Source organism: Saccostrea echinata, unplaced genomic scaffold, assembly GCF_033153115.1.
Source record: "Saccostrea echinata isolate AGI-Se365-2 ecotype Australia unplaced genomic scaffold, CSIRO_AGI_Sech_v1 ptg000006l, whole genome shotgun sequence".
Lineage (NCBI taxonomy): Eukaryota > Metazoa > Mollusca > Bivalvia > Ostreida > Ostreidae > Saccostrea > Saccostrea echinata.
In genome coordinates, this window is record NW_026889755.1 from 1,502,595 (window position 1) to 1,517,096 (window position 14,502).

At 31.6% G+C, this 14,502-nt stretch overlaps 1 protein-coding gene across 1 annotated transcript in view; it reads left to right on the plus strand.

The window, feature by feature from the left end:
- Window positions 1–14,502, plus strand: part of LOC133180136 (uncharacterized) — a 69,463-nt gene that overhangs the window by 10,918 nt on the left and 44,043 nt on the right. The window contains exons 12-22 of the mRNA XM_061314711.1: window positions 3,539–3,775; window positions 5,030–5,269; window positions 5,515–5,652; window positions 5,749–5,889; window positions 9,282–9,422; window positions 10,116–10,250; window positions 11,181–11,374; window positions 11,488–11,575; window positions 11,667–11,740; window positions 12,286–12,322; window positions 14,116–14,213. Of these exons, the coding sequence (XP_061170695.1) occupies window positions 3,539–3,775; window positions 5,030–5,269; window positions 5,515–5,652; window positions 5,749–5,889; window positions 9,282–9,422; window positions 10,116–10,250; window positions 11,181–11,374; window positions 11,488–11,575; window positions 11,667–11,740; window positions 12,286–12,322; window positions 14,116–14,213 (1,523 nt within the window). The remainder of the gene's footprint in view (window positions 1–3,538; window positions 3,776–5,029; window positions 5,270–5,514; window positions 5,653–5,748; window positions 5,890–9,281; window positions 9,423–10,115; window positions 10,251–11,180; window positions 11,375–11,487; window positions 11,576–11,666; window positions 11,741–12,285; window positions 12,323–14,115; window positions 14,214–14,502) is intronic.

Here is a 14,502-nt window from a genome sequence, read left to right on the forward strand (position 1 = left end):
GACCCATCACACTCACCGTGTGCTCTTGGCATGATCGGAAAAATCCGTAGACAATTCTGAGTGTAAATAATAGCCCAATAATTTGAATGGAAAATTTTAGTCAGCATTCGACTTCATAATAGATTTTATTTGCTGACATCGTCGTTGTATTGACCATAGATTTTGCAAAATGATGATTTGAAATCAGACCGTTGATTTTCTTGTTTTATCAACTTGCTCGTCATAAGCTTACCTCGGTTAAGAATTCAATCGGAACGCTGAAAATTCCAGAGGTGGGGTCAGGTGCCTAGGAGGAGTAAGCATCCCCTGTTCACCGGTCACACCCGCCGAGAGCCTTATGAATTGACCAAGATCCATTGCATAGTCAAGTCTAGTATAAAACAAAGGTTTTATATTTAGTATGAATCCAGTCAGCCAAAATACGACACAATGATAAGTTGTATGTACTAACAAGGTCATTTTAACGACCACAGAATTTATGAAATGCTGACTTTAAACGAGGATGTTGAAATCCCTGTAACATCAACTTATTTGTAAATTTTTATTCAAATATTTTTTGGTTATTTTTATTTAAAAAAATATATTTTCTATTTTTTTATTTATTAGCATAATAATTTATAACAATTTTACATTTATTTCAATAATTTTTATTGAAGAAGACGGATACTCAATGCTATTTTTCTTTCAAATTATTAACTTACTTTTGATGGTCATAAATTTAAAGAACATCCAATAATTAGATTGGAATTTAATCTGCACACAATAGTTTGATAGGCTTAATTTTGGTCAGATGCCATTTTCAATTGACCAATGTGCGAGAAAAATATAGTGATAGAATGATTGAAGATGACGCTGGTGCTTAGGTACTCCTTACTTCATCTTCAAAAAATTTCTTGATTGACTTCTCCCGAGCTAAAATAGCCTGTCTTCAAACTCCCTAGGAACAAATATTTTATTTATTTTTCTAATTTCGTTACATGTACCAACTCTTGTAATTTCACTAATATCCACAATAATTGAAATTTAGCATTGATGTAAAATTTCTTACCTACCGTCATTTTTGTTATACCCTTAGTCGAGTGAGGACAAACAAACATTCTTTAATAGATTGCCTCACCTAATCCATATTTCCAGGATAAGCATAACATGTATGTAAGCATTCACTTGCGTTTTCTCTTTCCCGCGTGACACATTGGTTAAAAAATTTGCTCTAGAGTATTGATCCTCACGTCCCGGGTCCGGATTTAACTGTGGGACTTGGAGACCGGTCCTTCGGATGAGACCGTATAAACGAGGTCACCTGTCGCAGTGGGTGTAGGCACAAAAAAGATCCATCACTGCTCAATGATCCTCACTGGCTTGTATAGGTCTAAATTTGCAGCCCTCCACCAGCACATTGTGGCGTCTCGATATGAGTGATAAGTTCTCGGGACGTTAAACAAGCAAGTGTTTTCTCTTGAAATATTTATTAATATTTTAATAACAACATCGGTTTTTTTAAATGTCAATGAATTAAATTCATTGTAGTTTTTATCAGTGCACGCGGACCCAAGCGCCAACACACATATCTGGTACTTTTCATCCCTCCTCCAATACCCCCATTTTTATGGTATTTAAGTTAAACCTCAAAAACGTTCTTAAAAATAACAAAATAGCTTTTTAAAAATTACAAATACATATAACAAATATTAAATTCTAACTAACTTGTGTGAGGTAAGATTAGTTACGTAATAATACAGTTATAATGCAGTTGTAAGGAATTTTAGCAAAATGCGGAATCATAAATTCAATTCATGAGCGATTTTTAATTTCAGACGGTCCCGTGACGTTCTAATTAAATATCAGATTAAACATTCAGATATGTTTATTTAACAATTATTAAAAAAGTAAAAGGAATATATGGTTATTAAACTTACATTGGTGAATATTGGCACGAGTTGGCTGTAAAGCTCCTGCATTTGAACAGCCAACGAGTGCCAATATTCACCGATATAAGTTCAATAACTCCTTTGTTATATCGCTAAAACATCTCCCATTCATTAAGATTAATTATTTCGACTAAAGAACTCAAATTAATAAGAATTTTCAGTATCGGTATTTAAATTACCGTCTGTCCTGTAAGTGTTCAATATCGCATCATTCAAATAACCCTACCAAGCGTTAGGATATACTTATTGAGCTTTTATTGAGGCTAATACATATTGAATTATTAATTATTTCAGTTTTGCGTGAAAATTAATCAAATCGTACCCAACTGCCACTACCTATCATAAATTTGCCTTTGAGAGGTTTGCTAGGCGACATTTTTTTGTTTTACATTAGGACTTTGATATTGAACGCTCGTATTCGGAATGTTTCGGGCATACTCATATACGTAACACAAAGTCAACGTTCAATAAAACGCCAAAATATTGAACGCTAAAATTCTCTAGACTTTTAATTTTTTTTTCTTATAGACTATTTATTAGCTATAAAATGACATTTTTTTTTATCGAATTCTTTTATCGAATACATTAATATTTGTAAGAATAAGGTCTTACGGACACTCTTCTATATCATGCATTTCTGAGTTTTCGAATAGCAAACATATCTGTGTGTGCATGTCAATAATTTTATTGCACAATCACCCAACCATAGCTACCTATTTTTGCGAACTACATGTTAATAAACTTCCTTGTTTACCCAGGCACTGATCAAGACATACTTGTTATGGAATAAGAATGATTTTTTCCATCAGCATTAACGTCAGAAAACTTTTGTTTTTATCGGGAGTTGTCTGTTCCTCTGGATATGGTGCGTGATTTTTTTTTAATCCAGAAAAATGTATGAAGGTTGTGTCTGATTTTTGATAAGCAGTATACACATGAACTCTGTATGTGGTATATTTTTCTTTAAATATTATAAGTGAAAGAGGATAAAGGTCTTAAAACATTATTGTGGGGTTTTTTTTGTTTTTTTTTTTTTTTTGTTTTTTGCTTTTTTTTTTTTTTTTTTTTGATTTTTTGGTTTCATACATTGCATTTATAATACGTGTATAATTGAACCTATATCATTGACGGAGAACATGCAGAGGAATATTCATTCCGTATAACAATAACCGCGGCTTCCTTTAAAATCCTAATACGCATATACTTATAGCTGTAGGTGAAATTTTTTTAACGTATGGCCTGATAATCAAAGAAAACACTATATGAATAAAAAAATGCTTAAAGAGGCCTTCCGTACATATATATGTTAAGGCACTTATAATGGAGCATTGTTTCTTTGAGTTAAGATAGGTCTTTCTTACAAGGATTTATGCATTTTGCTTCTATCAATTAAATACCGAAATTGCATGTTCTCTCCAACATTAAAATGCATCATAATAAATGTAATGCAATTTCCTGAAATATTACCAAATAGAACAATCATTGTAGTTAGTTCCACGTTGATTTTTAAACAAGTAGATTATTTATTCTTTCAGACAGACTGCCTTTTCAGTTTGCTCAAAGGCATAAAAATTTTGAAATGAAAAAAAAGTTCTTTTTTTTCAATATAGATGTCTTAACAAATGGAGGAAAAGCATATCATAAACCTCCTACCACGCAGTGTTCAAACAATTGTGCCTTTTATGCAGCTGATAAAGCAGTAGATAGAAACAATGACACTTGCACGAGAACAGATATTATTGGTCCAACAGCACAGAAGAAAGAAGTATTTTGGTATGTAGATCTCGGAGACATCTACAACCTCTACGACATTGCCATAAAGTTTAAAGATTATGGTTCAAAACATGGTAAGTTTTTTTTTTCTTATAAAAATATAGAACATACTAAAAACGCAAGTGTAGCCTGCTTTTGGTAGCAGTGAAGATGTACTTATAAATAAATATTAGTGACTAGTTATTTATTTGCTGCTGGTATTATATATAATTCATACAATTGTTTTCAAAGAAAAAAATAGCCATAGAGAGAATAAAATGTCGATAGTTTGGCAATTATTGTTAAAATGTAACAATTGAATAAATATATAATTTCCCAACACTCAACGCTAAAATGCATAATGATATTGAAATATTGAGATTTATTTATTATTCAACAATCCCCCATATTTGTGACCAGACAGAGATTACAGTCTGTCTACTGACAATCTTATCACTGTCTACCATCGGTTCATGCATTCATGTGTCTGAGAGAGCAACGAATGACAACTCTGCATGGGAGATTGCAACTTGAGCTGAAGTGAAAACAATTTTACTACACCGATCCTGATGTATTTTTAAAATTTATAAGTTTGTCTTGTAACTGTATAATTACAGTGTCATGAGTTCATAAACATGTGATATAAATGCTAGTTATGAAAAATCCATCTCTCAAAATTCATAAGTCTAAATATACCTTTCGATTATTTAATGGAGAACAATACGCCATAAGCTATTGTAAAAGGGATTTAACCCATGGATTTTTAAAATAATATGTTATCATTACATATATAAACTGTACACATTGTATATAGCAAAAACTTCTGCGTTAGAGCTCTGTCATTCAGTAACCTTTCTTGACCTTTCCGTCCCCATTCAGTTAAAAACATTTCTAATTCAAAAATTTGATACAACAGATTAAATTCGTATAAACAAAATCTAAAATATGATATAATGATTTAAATTCGTTTATACATTACTAATTATAAAATGTGATATAATGAATTAAATTCGTTTATACTATCTATAAAATTTGATATAATGAATTAATTCCGTATTGCCATTTAGGTTCCATAGTGCTATTTTTTTGATTGAACGAATTGCCAAATTCAATCAATCAATATAAACTTATTATAACGAATTCAAGAACTCGTTTCAAAAATTAATTATTTATCATGTACACCTTATACATTACATGGGTAAAACTGTACTTCAATCACACGACGTATTCATCTTGGTTTTGTTCAGGAAATTGAATCGTTTACTACTGAACAAGAGACATGTTATTTAACATCAAGGTACTTGTAGTCCATTTTAGCTAGCACCAGAACGAACTATTAATTTTTGTAGAAGACAGACAAAGAGGCCGCTTTGCAGGCTTTTCCCTTTACCTGTCCAATACTACTAGAAAAGAAGATGGTCATCTGTGTTATAAAGACGGACCACAGTTACCTCCCTTAGATTTCAAAACAAGATGTATTGGACATGCCTCTCATGTAATATTTTACAACGAACGATTGGACGGGACTGTTTATCCTACAGGATACGAATCATTGAGTTTAACAGAATTATGTGAAGTAACAGTACAAGGTTAATCAATTTATGCGATTACAGTTCTCTGAAAACATTCGCTATATTAAGACATTTTAGGACTGATAAGTGAATAAAATACATATGCAATTTATTAACTTTGATTAAGCATTGACAGAAAATTCCTATGATAATTATATTAGTGATAGAATGTTTGATAATGAATGTTCGTGAAATTTATCCAGTTGTTCTAGATTTTTAATTCACATGTTCTACATAAACTATTCAATGTTTCTTTATTTCAGGTTGTGCAGATCAGGGAACTTACGGTGAAACATGCGAAATGAACTGTCCTGAACATTGTCAAGAAAATAGATGTGATATCATAAATGGAACCTGTCTGGGATGTATGCCTGGATGGACCGGAAAGATCTGTCAAACACGTAAGATCTTTTTATACCTGGGCTGTATTTGATAATTTAAGTTTTAGTTATATACTGTTAAGATTCAGAAATAATAAATTTTATTTATATGAGTAGCGTGTGCTGGTGGATCATATGGTTTAGAATGCAAACATCAGTGTCTAGGGCATTGTAGAGATGGTCATACTTGTAACTCTGTAACAGGAAATTGTGATAAAGGATGTGCTTCAGGATGGACTGGGTCACTGTGTAACGAATGTAAGCCTTTTCTAAAAAAAAAAAAAAAAAAAAAAAAAAAAAACATACTTACATTTATCATAAGAACTCATTTGTAGCTTTTTTTTTTCAAATTTGCGTTATTTCTATTTTCATATTCTGACATATCTATGCAAATTCATAATCAGACATCTCTGTGCAAAGCAAAAAAGATTGATTTGACTTTCTTGAAGCCTTTATTTAATTTCATACACTGATATGCACTGAACTGCTATTTTTAATTGTTTGAATGAGATGTTTTAGTCTTTCTTATAGAATGTTGATTGTTAACATTGTAACAAGCCTATTTCTAAAGTATTGAGAAAGTAATACTCATCACAGTATCTGAAAGTATCTCATTATCTCCGAATAGTTTGTTTTGTTTGTTTGTTGTTTGTTTAGCGCCCCTCTCGAGACTTTTTTCACTCATTTTCACCACTTGCCGGTGGAGAGCTGCAAATTTTGACCTATACTCGGCACTCAGGACCATTGAGCAGTGAAGGATCTTTTCTGTCGTGCCAGCACCTGCTGCGACACGGCACCTCGGTTGATAAGGTTTTATCCGAAGGACCGGTCTGCACGTCCCACCGTGGAATTCGAACCCGGGACGTTAGGATTTCCTACTTACTCCGCGACTCTAGAGCAGACGCTGTACCCACTGCACCGCGCTGGCGACTCTGCGAATAACAACGCAAGTTTTGCTGAAATGGGGATTGTATGAGGTCAGGAGAGAGAGAGAGAGAGAGAGAGAGAGTACTCGCTTCTGTAAAAATCTCTAATTTTAAGGTATACCTGTTTAATTATGTTTTATCATGTTTGCAAACGTTATCACAATCCTGTTACCAAAGCTATAGGCTTAAGTGTATAGGTTCAGCTATGAAATGGCTTCAAAATGATGAACTTGCACTTGCGAGAACGCTTCTTTACCGGAATACAAGTTTTATTTATTTCACTAAAATGATCGATAGACTGAAACAAATAGGACACAAATAAAACACCTCTTCTTTCCTGATGAAATGGACAACTTACTTTCAAAAGAAAACTCAAAACGTTAAATTCCAATGGAATTTTTAAAGCTTTTATGTGATTCATTGAATCTCTTCTAATCCAAATGCTCAAAGAGGGTATGCTATGAGCAGCAATCGTGCGTTATGACTTGTGAGTAAAACGTTTGGAATGCTTGCCATATTTCAAGACCTCTTTGAAATATTTTTTATCAAATTTGTCTCAAAGCATCCTTAGGCTAAGGGTATTCATTTATTGAATATTAAAAGACCATTAAACAAAGGAAAATAATTCGAGAAATATAGAAGCAAAGTTTCCAAAGGCCGTAATAGTTATCTGAGTATAATACAAAACTTGAAAAAACTTATATGAAAAACGAGTTGATCTTATGAAAAAAGATACATATACGTTACTTTGTTTAAATCCTAGATGCCCGTTGCAAACGAAAAGAGTTTGAAAGAAAGAATACATTTTAAATGTATATTCAATGGTTCTCAACACTATGACGAGAAACCTTGACCCAGTGATCATCAATTTCACAATTTTAGTAGGAAGCCCACTGTCTATTGCAATCAGGCCAATGGTCTCATTGCTTGAGGACCAAAAGTGAAGATTTTCGAACCAGTAAACTTTAAAACATTTTAATGGTTTTTGAACAATCCATAAAGTCCAAGGGGGGGGGGGGGGGGGGTTGATTCAAACATATGTTTTAATTGGTTTAAATTTTTTCAACAGCTTTAGTAAAGAGCAGAAAATATTGCATTTTAATATCCGCAATTATGTCTCAATAGAAAAAATTGAAAGAACATTCTATTGGGCTATGCATTTTTAAAGGGTTTTAACTCAGAACTCTAAAAAAAGGAACCTAGAAAATGTCAACATAAGAATACTCTTTGCTAAGGTAGAATTTACCCAAACTTTCTCGTGAAGTCAAAATTGAAGACTTGCTAGAGAAAGAAATATTTGTTTGACACATCATTATTTATAAATAAAGATAAGATCCAAAGCAGATATGCATTTTGGAGAGAGAGATATGACGATAACACAAATAAGCATTCAACCAATCATTCTTACTCTTTGTTTAGAAGACTGATTCAGTAGCATTATTAGTCAAACCAAAACACGTCTTTGCCAACAACATAGTTTACTTTACTCTGCTAAGGGAAAATAACAAGGTGAATCATGGTCAAATGTCTAAACATAACAAATTAGGAGCAGATCAAACACGGACCCCTGAGAACATCAGAAATGAGATAAGGTGCCATTGAATAGTACAATTGAAAACAAAGCATTCCCTATCAAACAGTAACAACCTCCATGAACCCTTTGATTTGATCTAGTGACTGGAATAACCAGTAGACAATTCAGTACGAAAATAATATCCTTTGGTTAACATCCTGCTCACAACAGAATGTACTTGCATACGTGGGCATTGTGTCCGCTATAGGATCTGCGAAATTTTGATTTCAAAAGGCGTTGTTTATATTCTTCCAACATTATCGTATTTGTAAGTACTTAGTCTGCCGCGGATTAGATTTTGCACAAACACAAATCAAGCTCTTGCGTTTTGAATCAACCAGGAGACTTTGATACTAGGGTCAGGTCCTACATCAATAAACAAAGATCGCTGAGTTAATATAATATATAATTTTACTGAATAATAAATTTGTAACTAAAGTTGTAAGTTTGTAATCAATGTAAAACGTCAAAATATGAATAAAAAATAATACGTGATTAAAATCACCTCTTGAATATTTTGTTGCACGGTATTGCGGAAGAACATATAATAGACTATGAGGTAACATATCGAAGACAACAGAAGTTGAATCAAAATTAAGCTCCGTTTCATTTTTACTGAAGAATATCGAGACGGTTCATACCTGTGTACATTGATGCATAGTTAATTTCAATTCTTATCTAATCTCTGTTGTCTCAAGCGATTTTCTCCTATACAATCTTTCCAAATTAAAGTATGTTTGATTGATTGATTGATTGATTGTATGTTGGTTTTACGTCCCATTCGAGAATTTTTCACTCATATAGGGACGTCACCATATACCAATGAAAGGCTTCAAATTTTGACCTTTACTCGGCACTCAGGGCCATTGAGCAGTGAGATATCTTTATCGTGCCAACGCCTGCCGTGACACGGGGCCTCGGTTTTTAAGGTCTCTTCCGAAGGACCCGCAACTTTCACTTCAAAGTGCCGAGCGCATGGCGAAGGAACAGTTGCTACCTATTTTTTATCGACTTAGGGGACACGCGGCCGAGATTCGAACTCACGACCTCCCGATCACGGAGCGAGCGCTCTACCGACTGAGCTACCTTGAACGGTCAGGTGTATTTGAAGTGTTTATAATATAAAATAATAATCTCACAACTAATGACAGCTTGTATCAGTGGTCGCTATGGTCCAGATTGTGTCTTCAACTGCAGTGGACATTGTTTAAATAAATCCCCTTGTAACCGGACAAATGGACATTGTGACTCGGGTTGTAGCCCTGGATATACTGGACCATTTTGTACTAAAGGTATACCTTAATTATTGTGAAGGTTTTCAAAAAATATGACATGCATTTAAATCATTGAATTGATTTATGATATTTTCTCTTCCATGCCGCCCTCAGAATGTAAAGCAGGAAAGTATGGAATGGAATGCAGAAATTCCTGCAGTGGTCACTGTTTGAATGAAATACATTGTAATCACGTGAACGGGACTTGTCAGTATGGTTGCGAAGATGGGTATTTTGGACAACAATGTTTCAATGGTATAATATTCATTTTTAGCTTTTTGACATTAAGCATTTAGTAATGTGTGGATGTGTTTTTTCAATTTATCTATATCTGAATTTGTAAGCTTGTGCACCTGGCATATTCGGTAAAAACTGCTCTCTAACTTGCTCCACAAACTGCTCGAATACCTGCCGAAATACGGATGGATTCTGTAAGTGTAAACCAGGCTTAATGGGTTCTCCAATCTGCAATAAAGGTGATTTTATGTTTTAGATTTATGACAAAACCTGCTTTGACTAAATATATCTTTATATTGTAATATTTAGAATTTTGTATTGGAACATTTTGTAAATTATATTTTTCCTGTTCATTTAACACGGCATAATACTATTCATAATCTTCTAAAGAGCAATCATTTATTGATACCATATTTATTTTTCCCAATGAATAATTTTGTCATTATCTTAAATGCAGTAATATCATTATAACAGAATGTCCACATAAACGGTATGGTAAAGACTGTGTTCACTCATGTAGCACTAATTGTGTCAATGAGACTTGTAATAAATACAATGGAAATTGTTCTTTGGGATGCAAGGATCCGTCATTACAAATGTGCATCCAAGGTGAGTGAACAACAGTAAAATTCCTAGGTTAATGAACAACATAATTATTTACCTAAAACAATATATTTTGTAAATAAAACCTGCTAAAAATAAAATTGCTAAATATATATCTTATTTAATACTCTAGTAATTTTTCCTACATGTACTTGATTGGCTTGAATAGAAAAAAGTATTATACTTAAATATTTATTTACTTTTTCAAGCGCCAACTTCACTTCATTCTCAAAGCACATCCGCGGAAACTCTCACCATTGGAGGGATTGTAGGTGCATTTGCTGTTTTGTGCACCTTATCTGTGTTGATTATTTTGTACATCAGGTACATCCCCCCCCCCCCCCCCCCCCGACACTAGTATTCTAGTAAGGCATATAAAATGGAGTTTAAACTTTATTCAGTGAACATATTTGCACATAAAAAAAAAAAAACAAAAAAAAAACAGTGAAATATATCAAATACGGAGTATTTTAATAGCATTGAGTATACGTTAATTGGATATCCTTTAATCAAAATTAAATTTAGTAACTTTTGTTTTACCTACAGAGTACAGGAAATAATCTTTCCGTTAGGTTACGTTCTATAAAGTTATTTTTCATGAATTATCACAAATTATTTTTTTTGTTTTACTTGCTTTATGCAAATTTTTTTTTTTTTTTTTTTTTTTTTTTTTTTTTTTTTTTTTTTTGCAGATATAGAAGGAAAAAATACATAGGAAATCGAACAAAAACTGATGAAGGAATTCGAATTTCATCATTGAAGTTAAAACGTAAACAGACAAAAGGGATTTACTTTACAACTCTTTCCGACGAAAATAAACTATTGAATGCAAGCTAGCTCCAGTTTATGTTATAAATTCAAAATATATACATGCATATCTTCAAATTATGCAAATAACTGATATGTTAAATACGTTATTTTTTCATTATTTCAAAGAAATATATTCTGCTGAGGATCACGGCAATATAAAGGAAAACAATTCCTCTGATGTTGAAAAAGCTTCGGATGATACCTATGAAACATCGAAGAGGGGTCGACCAACTAATAAAACTATTCCTGTAAAAAATTTAAAAGTTATTATAGCAAAAATGGCTGCTGCAGAAAATGCTGGCTTCAAGCAGGAATACCGAGTATGAAATATTTGTAAAATTGATTCCTAATTGATTAAACATATAATTATGTACTTTTACACACTAAAGCATTGTTAAACAGTGCATATGACCATATGTTCTTTTTGCTTTAGGATATTCCAAAAGGTGAACTTCATCCTTGTGAAGAAGGCAAAAAACCAGAAAACCGGCTTAGAAATAGATACACAACCACATTCCCTTGTGAGTCTGACTGTCCTAAGAATCCAACTATTTGCATATATTAGTAGTTAAGATAAGATAATGGCGACTCGTATTTCAATCTTTTTGATAGATGACCACTCTCGAGTTGTACTAAAGACATCATCACCAAATGAAGGAGATTACATCAATGCTAATTATATCGAAGTACGTAATTTATAAATATTGACAGAACTGTCATATAATGTTCTTTAAATACGATTATATATTCACACATGAAGATAGTGTGCACAGATATCATTTTCTGATGGCATATTTCTAATTCAAATTAGTTTGATGAATTAATTTTTTAGATTAAACAAAAAATAAGATAATAGGAGACGAAAATGAAGTTGATATAGCCATGTTGAAAATCCACAAATGTCAATGGATATTTTTTAGCAATATACTTGACTAATTTGTAGTAATACCCATGAACATGTATATGCATGATAAATCAAATTTCGAACGTTCATATATAAGTTACTCGATGGAGATTGAGATTTAACTTTTGATGAGGTAAATGTATCAATATACCTATTAATTTTCAGAAAGATGTTTCACTTTTCTTGATCAATTTTTGAAAGAACAATCATTGTACTAAACATTTATACATTAATTCCTATAGAAATTTAAACAATTAAACTATATCAGAAAGTCTCTAATATATACGTATATATTTTAATTGGACCTTTATACTTTATATACAATAGGATGCATTTGGAAATCCATCCTACATTGCAACACAAGGTACGTCAAAATCACTAACTGGGACTTATTTCCTAATTTATATATATATATATATATATATATATATATATATATATATATATATATATATATATATATATATATATATATATATATATATATATATATATATATAATTTTTTTTTTATTTTGTAGAAATTAACAACAGCTTTATCTTTCACGAATGTTTCAGAAGAAAGAGAGCTTTTCTGAATAATATTGATTATAATTTGAAACAATCCTGTGCGTGTTTGTCTGGATTGAAAAATAAATTTATGCTGTATCATCTGATAATGTATATTATTTTTAACAAAGTACATGTATGAATAAATATACACTATGCCTAATATTTAAAAGTTATCAACAATTTTAGACAATTCTTGTTTTTACTTTTCCTTTTTGCGGCCTTGACCTTCATGCCCTATCCAAAAATATCGATTTCTCTTAGTTACTTTGAAAACAGATCGGTACGGAGAAATCAATATGCCTTTTAAAAAAGTACAGTCATTAACCTTCTTTCCTTTATCACAACTAATTACTCTGTTGTTTTTATTTTGAAAAATGATTTCCTCTTAAGTTCATCTTGTAGTAAAATGGTTTTACATTAAGCATTTACATTGCATTTTTTTTTTACTTTAGCAAAGAACAAGAATACCAGCCCTATGACCTAGAATTTTCACACTGACATAAATCAAAAAAAATCTGAATTTGTCCCACAGCTTTTGAGCTGTAAAAGATAAAAAGTTTTTATTTAGCATGTAAAACATAAATTTTATTAATGTTCTTCTTCTGTTTGCCATTTGACATATTTTTAAGGGAATTGATTCAGCTCTTTCTTTTAAGCGCAACTGATTTATAAGCTCAAATGTGCTTTCCTTGACATCCCTTTCCTCGGCCCTTTCTCTCTGTCCCTTTAAACTTGACCAATTTAAATCCCTCTTAAGAACAAATAGATCTCTTTTAATTTGAATATTTAAAAAACCCATGTCATTGATATAATAGATCTGATAAAATATGACAATTTTTTCTTTATTTTATTTGCGCATTCTTTGGAGGCTTCTTCATGCGCAAGAAACAGCCATGGGAAAAGTGTACAAATAACAAGAACAAAATAAAAACTTAATTTTCATAATACATGTAATAATTTTCTTTTTTAATTTAATTTTGACTGGAAATAATTTTGTTGTGTTTTTAATACTAAATTGATAGAAGTCATATTTTATTATCAATTATTATTAGCATTATTATTATCAATCAAGGGGTAAACATACATTTATTATAATTATGAAATCACCTATATCCTACTTCTAAATTAAGGTCAGATGATACGTTCCTCAAATATTTGTTTTGGATATCTTCGTATTATATGGAAAATATTAAAAAATTTTAATACTTTCTGATTTCTAAACTGGTTTCCAATTGTCTTTAAAAAATTGAAACACTAAAAAATGTGATATTGGCAAATTAAGTTTTTTTTTTCCAAAAGGATTTTATAGGAAACAACATCCTCCGGTATCTTGCACAAATGCCTGGTAAAGTACCTTAATTTTTTGCGAGTAAACATGTTAAAGTAGCAAAACTTCAATGACAAAATCTTAGAAAAAATTATATATTATTGAGGAACGTATCGTCTGTCCTTAAAAGTTCATCAAACTATTTTTGCTTTAAATTAAATAAATAAAAAGGTAAATGCTCCTTGCTCTGTATAATTGAAAAGAAGATGAGCTTAATTGATTTTTTATAGCAAACACAGATATCACGTTGTTACAGAAATATTATCATTCGGATTTTAGGTCCCAAACCAAAGACAATTTCTGATTTCTGGAAAATGATATGGCAGGAGAATGTGTCCGTAATTGTTTGTTTGACAAATCTAAAGGAAGGAGAAAAGGTTTGTGAATTATTGTTTTATTAATTCAATGATATAGTCAAGACATTGTCCATCATTTTTTTGTAAATAAATTCTTTGCTTCAAATTAATATTTTTTAATCAACACGAAATTTTTCATGCAATTTGAATTTGACCTGCCAAGCAACTTGTTAAACAACTGGTTTGGTCTCTATCAAAGCTGATTCAAGTCAATGTTTTGTTTTAATTGCTAGGCCCAAAACAGTACATTACAGTATATAATTCCTTGAATTAATTTGTCACATTAATCTAGCTGGGTGTTTTGTCTTTC